The 13,037-nt window shown below is 44.5% G+C and overlaps 2 protein-coding genes and 1 pseudogene across 28 annotated transcripts in view; all 3 read left to right on the forward strand.

Moving 5' to 3' along the window:
* On the forward strand, positions 1–11,901 carry LOC139073312 (butyrophilin subfamily 3 member A2-like). Of its 25 annotated transcripts, XR_011529951.1 has the most exons (8): positions 794–910; positions 1,161–1,308; positions 4,392–4,481; positions 4,735–5,082; positions 6,395–6,588; positions 7,803–7,829; positions 8,293–8,319; positions 9,189–11,901. XR_011529951.1 is itself a non-coding variant. In XM_070585310.1 (7 exons), the coding sequence occupies exons 2-7, from the start codon at positions 1,218–1,220 to the stop codon at positions 9,227–9,229; spliced, it is 624 nt and encodes a 207-aa protein (XP_070441411.1). In that variant the 5' UTR covers positions 794–910; positions 1,161–1,217; the 3' UTR covers positions 9,230–11,901. The 25 variants fall into 25 exon arrangements, 6 of the variants coding, with proteins under 6 accessions (XP_070441415.1, XP_070441413.1, XP_070441411.1 ...); XR_011529949.1 differs by having other exon boundaries at positions 6,395–7,829; XR_011529955.1 differs by having other exon boundaries at positions 6,395–7,829; positions 10,180–11,901.
* The window catches only part of LOC103545953 (butyrophilin subfamily 2 member A2-like), a 20,087-nt gene continuing 16,297 nt past the window's right edge, over positions 9,248–13,037 (forward strand). For all 3 annotated transcript variants that reach the window (XR_011529965.1, XM_070585348.1, XM_070585349.1), the window contains exons 1-2: positions 9,248–9,387; positions 12,502–12,847. Coding sequence is in view for 2 of the 3 variants with exons in the window: in XM_070585348.1 (XP_070441449.1) it covers positions 12,682–12,847 (166 nt within the window). In the remaining variant the exon portion in view is untranslated. The remainder of the gene's footprint in view (positions 9,388–12,501; positions 12,848–13,037) is intronic.
* LOC139077424 (butyrophilin subfamily 3 member A3-like) lies at positions 9,326–11,901 on the forward strand (annotated as a pseudogene).

The raw sequence follows: 13,037 nt of genomic DNA on the forward strand, positions 1-13,037 counted from the left end.
CTGGTGTCTGTCCCCACTGATAAGAAACACCCTTCTGAGCCAATCAAAAAACTAATTCTTCCAAAGAGGGACTCTGTGACTGTTTCTCACAGTGAGCAGCATTTCCTTCATTTCCTTTTCTTCCAGAGCAGACTGTTAACTGTAGCGAAGAATTATTGATTACTTCACTCTGTGGCCTGCGATGTTCAGATGGGAACGCCGAGGGGTAAGTGGGGGAAATTGGTAAAAGCCAGTGTTGCACACCCTGGGAGGAGAGAGGCTAAGAAGCTGAGAATGGGTGTAAAGAAGTCCTCACCCAGAGAAAGGGGTTTGGTGCTTGTGTATGTGGTGAGGGGATGAGGGGTGGGGGCAGGAGGCAGTGCAAATGGTAAGGACTTGAATTGGGGAATTTGGTGGGAGGGAGAAAATCTGAATGAAAAAACTTGACAAGTACATGTTCTTAGGAACTTAACTGTGGTGAGAAAGGAACAAAGGACTCTTATAGTCTCTCCTGGTCATCTCTGGGAATGTATTCTAGGAGATTATAAAAAAGATATGTGCCTTAAAATTTATATGTGAAGATGTTCATTACAGAATTATTTGTAGTATAGAAAAATCTGAACCAACCTCTGTATACAACATACATATATATATATAACAGTAGGAGGATGATAAACAACATATTGTGCAGTCATGAAGGAATTTCCACATAATCATTAGAAACGTGTTTTAAATAAAGAGTTTTTATTTATAATTATAACAAAATTGGATCCAATTTGGATGTTTAAAATGTAGCTACATTTTGCTTTTGCAGATTTTACTATGATGAACAGCCTTGAACATAAATCTTTGTGTTAATACCTGATGTTTTTTCCTTAAGAATAATTCCTACAAGTGGAATTTCTGTGTCAGAAGATGAAACATTTTAGAGGTATTTCGTATATACACATGACCAAAATACTTCCAAAATATTTATATTCCTTTGAAACGAAGTATATAATTACCAATACAGATTATTTAAATTTTATTCTTTTAAATTTTTCTCTATTTAAAAATCATCTATAATCAAGAACAAAAAAAAACAATAAATATCCCAAAAAATGAGTGAAAACGTATTCCCCACTCTTAGGAAAGCAGAGAAATTGTACCTATTATAATAATAATAACACCGTCCACTCTAGCTGCACAGAGAACAGTTTGAAGAGGAGAGGAAGGACTGAAAGGCAATATCTTGTGTGATGTGGTTTTCACATTCAGACAAGGGTTCAAAGGTTGACCATCTGCACAGACTTCTGCTCCCTTCTCCCCCGGCAGTTCCTGGATTAGCAGGTACTAGGACTGGGTCCTCAGGCTGGTTCGTTTGGAGGAGTTGGTATTTTCTGAACAACTAATATGTTGCAGTCACCATAATTACTCGTAACAATTCTTGGTTGTTAAGTTGTATATGAAAATTTTTAAAATTTAAAAGATTCAAATAATTTTTAAAGTATAGAGCGCAAAAGACAAAAGAATCTTTCACTCAATCCCCAATTCTCAGTTTTGCTTGTTTCCTTTTAGACCTTTTTTAAGGTAATGACATAAAAAAGTGAATAGAAGTTTACAGTTTTGTTTTTGTTTTTAATAGAATCATTAGTAGTATTCTGAAATTTGCTTTTTGTTCACTTAATGTATCTTGATCATCTGGGTAGGTGACTATAAATTAGTTGTAGCTGCCACATTGAATTCATTCCATGTTGTACCCTTATTTAACTAGCCAGTCTCCTATGGGTGTCACAATAGGTTGTGATCCCTTTTTTCACTTTAAAAATAATGCTGCAGTGTCATCCTCACACGTGCTTCTCTCTGGATGCATGCAAGTGCTTTGCTGGACTACATATCTGCAAGTGGCTGTACTGGGGCAATTCTACACATTCTAAAGTTCATTTTTCACGTTGTTTCACTAGTGACTAAAGTTCAAATAGGTTTTGTCACATGGCAGTGATCACAGAGCTTGTGAATCATGGAGCCATTACATAGTTTCCTTTCCCTTTCTGTTTCTCCACCTGCCACATAGCAGGCCTGGCACATAGTGCGTGCTCCATAAATATTTTTTGAATGAATGACTGAAGAGATGAGTGAGACCGGGTCTTAGTCCTAGCTCTCTCATTCACTAGTCTTTTAATTCAGAAGTGATGGGTTCAGCCTCTAACTGACTCCAAAGCCTCCACCAGGGAGTCTGCCTGACATCTTCAGGGAAAGAGAGGATACATGATGGGAGAGGTCCAAGGGAAAAGGGAGGAGCTAGATCCAGAGATCTCAGTCCTGTAGTCCACCTAGGCTTGCTCTCAGGCTCTCCACTATCTAGGGATGCAGCCAGCTGTGGTGTCATTAGGATGGAAGCCAAGCTAGAACTACAGTTAGAATCAAACCTTGTCAGCTGGGGAAGGCCCCACACTTTGCTTATCATGAAGGTTCATACTGATGCCACAGACCATGCCTAAAAGATGGTGGAGGTGCTTTTCTGAGCCAAGACACAGTTGGGAGCACTGGTCAGGGAGTGGGGACTTGCAGAGGCTCTGCCTCTGGGCTGAGAGAACCTCAGCACTTCATAGAGCCATGAGCTTTGTTGGGCTGCTGTGTGCTCCTAGCCTGACATATTAGCGCCTTCTTTGCAAGTACAAGCTCTTACATTTCTGCCTTGAAGAGGCACTTCTCTAGCAGTGGAGATCCTAAGACCAGGGAAATTATCCATTACTAGTGAGCCCAGAGGCCATCAGACAAGGAGCATTGGTGAACATCTAGGAAAAGGGAAGACAAGAAATGAATAATTTCCTTCCCAGTGATGTTTCTTCCCCAAAAAACAATTGTGAAAAGAGTGCACTGAAACACATGGAGTTGTTACACTCTTACGTGCTATCCAGGACATGCTTGCTCTGTGAAACCACTTCATTGAAAAGTAGGAATAAATACATTAATATAGGCAATTCCCTGTGGAAGCACAAGAGACCAGGCTCTCTCTCTATGCCAGACCGAAAAAGTAGGTCATTACTTTTTTGAGTAGTGGCAGATGCTTATCTTCACAGCTCTCCACCTCCCCTTGATGGATGACAAGCAGTTAACCTGATCATCTAAACCAATTTAAAATGCTAGTGTGGCCAGCCGGTGGTGCAGCAGTTAAGTTCACACGTTCTGCTTTGGCTGCCCAGGGTTCATCGATTGGGATCCTGGGTGTGGACATACACACTGCTTGTCAAGCCATGCTCTGGTAGGTGTCCTACTATATAAAAAGTGGAGGAAGATGAGCATGGATGCTAGCTTAGGGCCAGTCTTCCTCAGCAAAAAAAGAGAGGAGGATTGGTGGCAGATGTTAGCTCAGGGCTAATCTTCCTCAAAATAAATAAATAATAAAACAGATAAATAAACAAAATGCTACTGAGTATGGATGGGCTAATAAATTCATCCTCATCCATTCACTTAGTCAACAAAAAGTTTCTGAGGGTTCCATGTGAACCACCCACTATTGTATAGGCTCATCACATATCAGAAAACAAAATAGACCAATATTCTTGTTTGTGGAGCTTCCACTTGTGTAGGTGGAGACAGACAGTAAGCACATGGTATGCTAGATGGTGAAAATTTAACGGGGAGAAGAGAGCAGGCTTCAGGGGGATGGGAGCAGTTTGCCATAATCCTGTGGTCAGAGAAGGTCTCATGGAGGAAGTGACTTTAGAGGAAAGACTTGAAGGAGGTGAGGGAGTGAGCCTTGTGGATGTCTGGGGGAAGAGGGTTCCAGCTAGAGGGAAGAGTCAGAGCTGAGGTCCTCTGTCCTGGCCCGTTCAAGGACCAGCAAGAAGGGCAGGGTGTCTGGAACAGACAAGGAGGGTTGGAGAGATGAAGTGAGAGGTGCAGGTCCCAGAGGGCCGTGTTGGCCATTCTGAGGACTTCAGCATCTACTCTGAGTGAAATAGGAGATATTGAGCAGAGGAGTGACATGATGTGACTCGAAGCACATTCTGGCTGCTGTGTTGAGCACAGACTGTAGGGGGCAGAAGTGCAATCAGGAGAGGAGGGTCCTGTATTAATCAGAGTGTGATGGTGCAGGCTTGGATGTGGCTGTAGCAGTGGAAGTGTAGAAAGTGGAAGGATTCTGAACACATTTGGATAGCAGAGACAAAGTTTTCCTGATTGATTAGGGTTAATGTATGTACATTTAACGTTATATATTTTTATGGGTGATTTTCCATGTGAAACTCAAAGGTTAAGAAACTCCCGAGCAGGTATTTTGGCAGAAGAGGGTCTTGAGTCACCACATTCATGACTGTGTGTTTCACCAAATTGGCCCTGGGGAGGTGGAGGTTGGATGTGGAATTCACAATCTTCTTCTAGGTCCAGGTCAAAATTTCTTCTCAACTCTTTCTGGCATCTCTCTGCAGCACTGATGAAAATGGCAACTTCCCTAGACTTCCTTCTCCTCGACTTCCTTGTTGGCCTCATCTTCTTCCAGCTGCTTACCCCCTGCTCAGGTAGGGACCATTCTGCTTTTATGTATCTGAAGCAATTACCTATGAGTGTCCAGTCAGAACCTCTGACAACTTCTCATACCTGGAAGTCCCATACCAAGCTGAAAATACTCATGACAATTAGACAAATTATACTTCTGTTAGGATCACGTTCCTCTCTAGGTTATTCATACTTCACCCTCCCTGCCTGAGATGCTCTCACCTTATCCTCATGGCCTCAAGTCCCTCTGATGGAGCTTCTCCTTTTATTGACTAGCTCAGTTTTCTGTGATCAGACCCCCTGGAACCATCCTGGCTGTGGTGGGTGAAGATGCTGATCTGCCCTGTCGTCTGTCCCTGAACATGAGCGCGGAGACCATGGAGCTGATGTGGGTGAGATCCAGCCTTAAGCAGGTAGTATACATGTATGCAAATGGGCAAGAAGTGGAAGACAAACAGATGGCAGAGTATCGAGGGAGAACTTCGCTTTTAAGAGATGGCATCGCTGAAGGAAAGGCTACTCTCCGAATTTATAATGTCAGGGCCTCTGACAGTGGAAACTACCTGTGTTATTTCCAAGATGGCAACTTCTCTGAAATAACCCTGGTGGAGCTGAAGTTTGCAGGTGAGCCTCCAGATTTTACTCTGTGCTAGTTCCTCCCTGGGACCTGGAAGCAGAGGAAGACGTCATCCTCCAAATCCACCTCAGAGCACCCTGGCTGGTCACTTGGAACTGCCTCCACCGCCTCCCCATTTTGTTTCTCTGAGGCCCTTGGGAAAGACAGAGGTTTTCCTCTGGGAAGAATCCCCCCTTCACCCTATAATATCAAGTAAAGAACTCCCTCATGCTGGCCACCAAGGTCTAAGCAGGAAAGTGGAAGGTTGGGGATAGGAAGGATAAGAAAATATCTCCTCAGTGATGGCACACAGTTGTTCGGGTTCAGGTGTGTTCCAGATGGCTTCGGTGGCCCCTCCAGGTGCACGGTGCTGTGGGTCCTGGGAGGCTGACCTGTGGGACGGCATCTGTGCTGCCAAAGTTCTCTAAACAAAGGCCTCTAGGAACATACCAAGCTGTGTTTATTATTTGTTACAGGGAGGAGAATGCACGTCATGTGGGAACCATGGAGCATCTCAGTAAGAGAGTGTTAGAGAAGAGTTGCTATAGGAGTGGGCTTGTGTTAGGGGAGCTCGAAGAGGGTTTATGGAAGTGGAGCTTTTCTCTGGATTGGATGCTGTCACGAAGGTGGGGGGTGTGATTCTGTGGGTGGGTATCTTAAAAAAAAGTCAAATGCAGAGCAGTTTGTATAGAATGCTATCTTTGGTGTAAAGAAGAAAAAATAAGACCATATTTATATTTTTAAAATTTGATATACACTTGCATAGCCCTCACTCTGTGTCAGGCACATTATAAGCATTAATTTAATCCTTTAACCTTATGAGTGGGGTACTGTTATTACCCCAAGTTACAGATTAGGACACCAGGAGCAGAGCAGTGAAATAATTAGTCCAAGATCACACTGCCAGTCAAGTGGAGGAGCCAGAATTTGAACTCAGTCCCTTCAACTCCAAAGTTCACACTCTTAGCTGCCATATTATGCTGATTAATTAAGCTAATAAATGGAGGCATGGAGGAGGGAGTGGATGGGAGACTTGAACGACTTTTTATATTTTTTTGATATTTGAACCATTTAAATGTGACCTATTGAAAAAATTAAGTTAGAAAAAACATGTGATTCTATTGCTCAAGTGATTCATATTCAGGTATGAGAAGCAGACATTTCAAGACAAGTAATCTTATTACGTTATAGTAAGAGTTTGTCAAAGTCTTACCCAAAGATTGCTGAGACGTTGGCAGGAGAGAGAGCACTTAATGTCATGAGATCAACTCTGTGATCCCTGCCCTGGAGGTGAGAGGCTAAAGCTCCATTTCATTGCAGACCCCTTCTGGAGGACCCGCACCTTGATCCTAGCCTTTGCTGGGACCCTGGCAGTCTTCCTGCTGCTTCTCTCAGTAGCAGGTTACTTCCTGTGGCAAGAGAAGCAAAAAGAAGCTGTATCCCAGGAGAAAGAGATATAATAAAAGGAAAAAGAACCAGCACGGGCACAAATGGAACAGAATGAAGGGTAAAAGGTATCGGACCTGGGAGGGAACATATGACCCTGGCTTGGGGGAGGGAGCCCAAAGACCTCACCCCTTCCCCACCCCACACACCTGCCTTTGCACTGGGTCATTTCTAAGGTTTATTTTCCAGCGGTGCTCCACACTCCATCTCCCTAACAGTAAGTTGTTTTTCCTGCTCATTTTCCAGAGAAGCTCTAGTGTGAACTCCATAAATACTGATTCCCCCAAGGTCCCAAGTAGCTCTTGGTATCACTGCTTTAAGAATCTTAATGACTGCCTACATTTGTTCCATTGCAGACTTGAGAGAGGTGGACTACAGGGCTCTTGCCTGAGTGGCTCTCACATTTCCTCTGAATTTGCATCTAAGACTCTCTGCTGGGATACTTCCCAGCCCCTTTCCTCATTCCTAACTCTACCCTGGGCTGAGAAATGTCCTGAGTCGATTTATAAAGGGACAGAAATAAGGAATACTGGTTAGGGGAGTAGTGTTATTTTAAAACAGAGAAGCACTTTCAATGTCTCTCCAAGAGGGGCCCACAGACTGTTCAGCCCATCAAGGCACCAGAGAATATCCAGGGGTGTACCTGAAAGGAAAGGAGGAGGAGGCAGATGGAACTCTCTAGGTGAAATGCCTTCCCCATGCCAGGAAGCTCACTAGTTGTTTTACATAACCTCACTAGCTGCTGAAAAGAAAACAAAGAATGCATGAGTTAAGAAGATGAGAAAGTCAGAGGAGAAGGAAAGAAAAGTGTCTCTAAAAAAAGGAGTGGCTACAGTGACACAGATGTCATAAATTTATTAGAAGTGCTTTTAAAAAAATAGTACCTGAAACTTCCTCAGAAAGCTGCCCAATTCTTTTTGGAAGCATGCAGAAAATATTACAGTTGAGATAGATGGATTCCAGCACACATATATATACAAGCATACACACAGTGACACCTACACTCAGGTATGGGAGTATAGACACATACAAAATAGATCTGCCAGGTCTCAGCTGGGAAAGCATTTATGTGGTGCGTGTGGTATCATCAACATGCATTTGGTGTTCTCAGACTTGATATCAAGGAGGAGAAGGGAGGAGAAGATGGAAAGGGCAGAAGGAGAAGGTAGGAAGGGTGGGGGTGGGTGTCAAAAAGAAAGATTGAATGGGTGCAAGAGAAGAGAATGGCACAACTCAGAAATTACATATTTCAGGTGATGTCTCTACCTTTCTTCCATTGCAGGTGGAGGGAAGTCTCAGGCCTGTGCTGGTGAGTGACCCTGATGTTCTCTGATTTTCCTGGCACATGTGTACTAAGCATTTAAACTTTTTCTCTGCTGTGCGACCCATTGCAATTCCAGTAGGAATAATCAGATCTAGCCCAGAGGGTCATTTTCTGTGCGGGATAGCACCCCTGATTTTCTGTAGCCTCAGGGAAGACCTTCCAGAGACAGGGTCTGGTCATTTTCAGCCACCCCTCACCCTGCTGGCACAGCACACATGTCCACACCCTAGCAAAGCCTAGCATGTCACCCACAGCCCCATCATGATGGAGAGAAGGAAGTACACCATTTTTGAGAGCTTACGTGCCTCACCCAGCAGAGCCGTGAATGAAGGAAGCAGGACATTGGAAGGGACTGAAGAATGGGAGCAAGAAGAGGCTTAGTGACGAGAAAGGGTGGCGGAAGAATGGAAATAATGTCCTTTCTGTGTCTGTGTCTCCTGCCTTTCAGAATGGAAGATGACACTCTTCCAAGCTGGTGAGAGAATCATTGTATGTTCCCTAGGACAACAACCTTAGAAAGCTTGTTCCATTTTTCTTCTCCAACTCTTGAGATTCTGGGAAGAACAGTCCCCATGACTGGGAGAGTTCCGAGTGGGTGACTTGAGGTCCTGGTCTCAAAGGTGTGCCCATCTCTAAGGCCTTCCTGCTGAGAGACCAGAGAATCAGGGAGGATTGCTCTCCTGGGTCCACAGATCTTCATGTGAAGGAAGCGGCATAAAGTGTAGAGCTGAGGGAAGGAGAGGCAGAGTGAACCAATACTGCAGGGAGAGTGAGGATGTGGAATGACCAAGGAGAGAAGGCAACACGCAAAGATCTTTGTTTTTCCCAAGCTTCTTATGCCACCTCCTGCTGCTGTGTGTCCCCAAGTTACTTAATGTTTCTGAACTCTAGTCTCCTCATTTTTAAATGATGATCATAATCCCTATTATGTGATGGTTGAGTTAAAGACTAAGTGAGGTAATGAATGTGTATTGGTCAAAAAACCAACAAGAAACAGATGGCATGTTGAAACTGGGTAGTTGAAGAGGATTTAGAAAGAAACTATTTACAAAGGCAGGATTCAGGTTAAGGGAAACCAGCAAAGGAGTGTGGAGTGCCCCAGGACTCACCATGGTGAGGAACTGTCATCACACCTAGGCTTGAAGGAATAGGGAGAGGGAGCAGTTACTGGAGCCCAGAGGAAGCTGTAGCTCAAGGACAGGCTGCCTGAGAGGAGTCAGGCCTTTGTGAGAGCATCACCCTCTGAAGTTGACAGGGAGGAAGTGGGAGAAATACATGCTGTGCCTCTCTTTTCTTTCTCCTTCCAATCTTCAGCTAGTACCTTCCTTTGGCCAAACCCAACAGGTAACCAGAAGCAAGGAAGCCCAGTGACGCTGTCCATATAAGATAGATTCCTGGGGCCTAAAAGACGGTAGAGAAAGAAAGAGAGTGGATCTGGGAGCACAGAAAGTCCCCAGCGTGGCCTCTAACACAGAAAATGCATGGAGCTATCGTAACCTCAGGCACTTCATCCCCGCCTGGCCCTGGACTACATATGAAACAGGTGTTATCTTTTTCTATCCTAGAGATTAGTATTTTTATTCCCATTTTTCAGATAAGGAAATTGAAGCTCAAGGACATTATGTAGCTTCAGTCTATGGAAAAGGAGACTGCACAAAAGGGAAAGTCATTCAGCTCAGGAGTGGTAGAGTAAAGATTGAAATGTAAATCTGTGTGACTATGAAGTTCAGATGCGCAGAGTCATTTTGGAAAGGGAAATAGGAAACACATGGAAGGAATGAGCCAGCTTGAGATGTCCCGTTAGGCAGACCCTGACCCTCAGAACTCTACTCCACCAAAAACAAGACTCCTGGGCCTTTCTTTTGGTGTTGCTGAGAGGGTCACATTCAGGCAAGGTTGGGAATACCAGGTCTGGATTTGGACCTCATCAGCCATAGCCAGGTCTTGAAAGTTGAGCTCTGAGTTGTAGGAACAATGGCCGACCCCATGGCCCATCCCCAAACTTTCTGCAGTGGATGTGATTCTGGATCTGGACACAGCAAACTTCATCCTCCTTGTTTCTGAGGACCAGAGGAGCATGCGGTGGGCAGAGGAGCAACAGAATCTGCCAGCCCACCCTAAGAGATTTGATAGACATTATCGTGGGCTTGGCTGCAAGAGCTTTACATAAGGGAGACATTTTTGGGAGGTGGAGATAGGGGACAAGAAAGAGTGGCATGTTGGGGTGTGTAGGGAGAACATGAGAGAAAAGTGGGTTTATATAGCACCCGAGAATGAATTCTGGATTGTGAGAGCTGTCTGACGGGAATGACTATCTGTCTCTCACCTACCCCAGGACCAATCTGGCAATTGTCTATCCTCCTCAATGTGTGGGAGTTTTCCTGGACTATGGGACTGGCGAGGTAACATTCTACAATGCCATTGTGAATGTCATATCTACGTCTTCCCACACATCACCTTCTGCGGGCATCTGTGGCCTGTGACCTGTTTTCAGAATTCAATCATGGGATCCCACTGCCTTGAACATTTGCCCAGCGCTGACCTGAGTGCAGAGTTCTCTTGTTCCTGACCTGGTGTCTGACCTTTCCCTGGAGACACCAGTGACCCCGGGATCTGCTGACTGGAATGGGGACCCTCAGGCTGAAGTAACATCCTTGCTTTCCCCTGCTCAGCCTGGAGCTGAGTGTCCTCCTTAAAAGCAACACTTTGCAACAATAAACTACTTACTAAATGCACACACTATGCGAAGCATGTCACTAATATTAATTCCATTACTCCATATGACAGTTTAGTTTGGTACCACTTTATTGTCTCCTTTCTATAAAAAAGGAAACAGGGGTGCACAAAAGTGAATTAACTTTCCAAAGTTTACTCAGCAGGTGAATGACAGCTAGGATTTTAAGAACAATAACTAAAATGTATCGATAACTTAAAATGTACTGGGTGCTGTGCTAAATTATTTAAGTGCATTTCCCTGCTTTAATTCTCACTACAACCTTGTGAGGTAGTCTCATTTCAAGAATGTGGAAACTGAGGCAGGGGTAGGTATACTACTTATATCATTTATACAGGAGAGGGGAACCTTCTAGGTGGGGAGACTTTCCATCACAATCTTTACCTCAGGTAGTAATGTCTGATTTCTGGAGAGAAGGAAGGGAAGGATGGCAGAGTTATGGAAGAATATGAAGTGACAACTGGAGAAATTCAATTCTGGCCAGAGAAGTGAGCCAAGGAAGGCGGAAAACTGCCTCCCTCATCCTTGTGTTGTTGGCTTATCCCATGGAATGTTGAATGAATCAATCTATCGGGAGAAAACTGAACCTGGAGGGGAAGGGGGCTGCCCAAGACAGAAGTTGGAGTGTTGATGATCCCAACACAGGTTACGGGAAAGTTTGACCTAGATGGGAACCGTGGTGTCAAGTCTCCTTGGCTGTTTTCTCCATGTCTGTGCCCTTAGGTCTCTGGTCCCTGCCCCTTCAGGGTGATTCATCTTTGGTGCTTATGGAGCCAGCTGCTTCCTTGCATTTCTCCCTGCCAGGCTCCCTTCTTTTCTTCCACCTCCTCAGCTTGTTTGCACTGGTCTCAGATGGAGTCCATGCCACTAGCTTTTCTCAGATTCTCAGAAAAGGAAATCAACACTTCAGTCTGAAATCACTGTAGTTTGAAGAAGTGCTGCAGTTGTGTTCACTCATCCTTTCCTTCCACACATGCTCATTGAATTTGTACCAGTGTGGTCCCATGGAAATGCAATGAGAGTCACAAAGGCAAGCTGCATACAATTTTGAAATTTTTCCTTAAATTTAAAAGGGTTAAGGGGCTGGCTGTTGCCATAGTGGTTAATTTCCCACGCTACACTTCAGCAGCCCACGGTTCACAGGTTCCGATCCCTAGCACAGACCTAGCACTGCTCGTCACGCCACACTGTGGTGGCATCCCGCGTAAAATAGTGGAAGCTTGGCAAAGATGTTAGCTCAGAGACAGCCTACCTCAAGCCAAAAAAAAAAAAAAAAACACAGAGGAATTTTGGTAACAGATGTTAACTCAGGGCCAATCTTACTCACAAAAAAAAAACAAAAAAATAAAAAAAGCAAAAGAAAGTAAAAAGATTAAAAAGGAATTGATGAAATAAATTTTAATAATATATTTTAACACCAAACCCAAAACACTATCATCCAAATTTTATTATATAATATTAACAAAAAGATATTTAATAGTTTTTATTCCAGATTTTCAAAATTGTCTGTATATTTTACATTTACAGCCCATTTCCATTGGGACCAGCTAGTGGCTACCATATTGAACAGCTCAAGTTTACACCACACTCCAGGTTCTGTGCAAGATTGGGGAATGAAAGAAACCTCTGTGAGCACAGGGTCAGTAGGGGGCGCTCAGTGTCTGCTTCTCAGTGATTTGTTCAGGAAGTATTAGCAGCTTCAATAGACACTCGTACTAGGTATCTATTGCTGCTGACTAGCCACAGCTACTGGCCTCCAGAATCCTCAGCCCAGGAAGCCTCTGTGGCCTGAGAAAGAAGATGTCTGCAATATATTAGAAATAGAAGAGGAATCTGTCCGTGCCCTGGAATATGCCCTTCCTTTCCTGCCTTCGATATTTGGTGGCTGAGGCCCCTGTCTGATTCTACCCCTTTGTTGAACAGAGCAGTTTACTGTCTTGGGGCCAGCTGGTCCAATCCTGGCCATGATGAAAGGAACAGCATGTTACGTTGCCATCTGTCACCTGAGAAAAACGCTGATGACACGGAAGTGTGGTGGTTCAGGTCTCAGTTCTCCCAGCAGTGCTTGCGTATAAGGGCAGGTGACAGAGGACAGAGGAGCAGATGGAGGAGTACCGAGGAAGGACAATCTTTGTGAAGGAAGAGATCAGCAAGGGGAGCGTGGCGCTGATCATCCACCACGTCACAGCCCACGAAAACGGCATCTACCACTGTTGTTTCCTAAAAGGGAGATCCTACGATGAGGCCATCATGCTCCAGATGGTGGCAGGTGTGTCATTTCATTTTTTCTGTTGCATTTTCACAGTGTGACTCTTGGGCAAAGTCTCTCTCCGAACCCCATGCCTATGGTAGACCAGTAGATATTTGCCTGGAGTCCCCTTTACACAGGGAGGGTGGCTTCCACCTGCCCAAGGGCCAAATGAGTGGGTTTGCCCTGCTGAGCTGTGGGCATCACCTCT

The sequence above is a fragment of the Equus przewalskii genome, chromosome 19, assembly GCF_037783145.1.
Source record: "Equus przewalskii isolate Varuska chromosome 19, EquPr2, whole genome shotgun sequence".
NCBI lineage: Eukaryota > Metazoa > Chordata > Mammalia > Perissodactyla > Equidae > Equus > Equus przewalskii.

Excerpts from the sequence above, each read along its gene's own strand:
- LOC139073312 (XM_070585308.1), top strand. The coding sequence starts at position 1,218 with ATGTGGTTTTCACATTCAGACAAGGGTTCAAAGGTTGACCATCTGCAC. Across the intron at positions 1,309-4,391 it reads GGCAGTTCCTGGATTAGCAG|CACTGATGAAAATGGCAACT; the intron begins GTACTAGGACTG and ends ATCTCTCTGCAG. Across the intron at positions 4,482-4,734 it reads GCTGCTTACCCCCTGCTCAG|CTCAGTTTTCTGTGATCAGA; the intron begins GTAGGGACCATT and ends TTTATTGACTAG.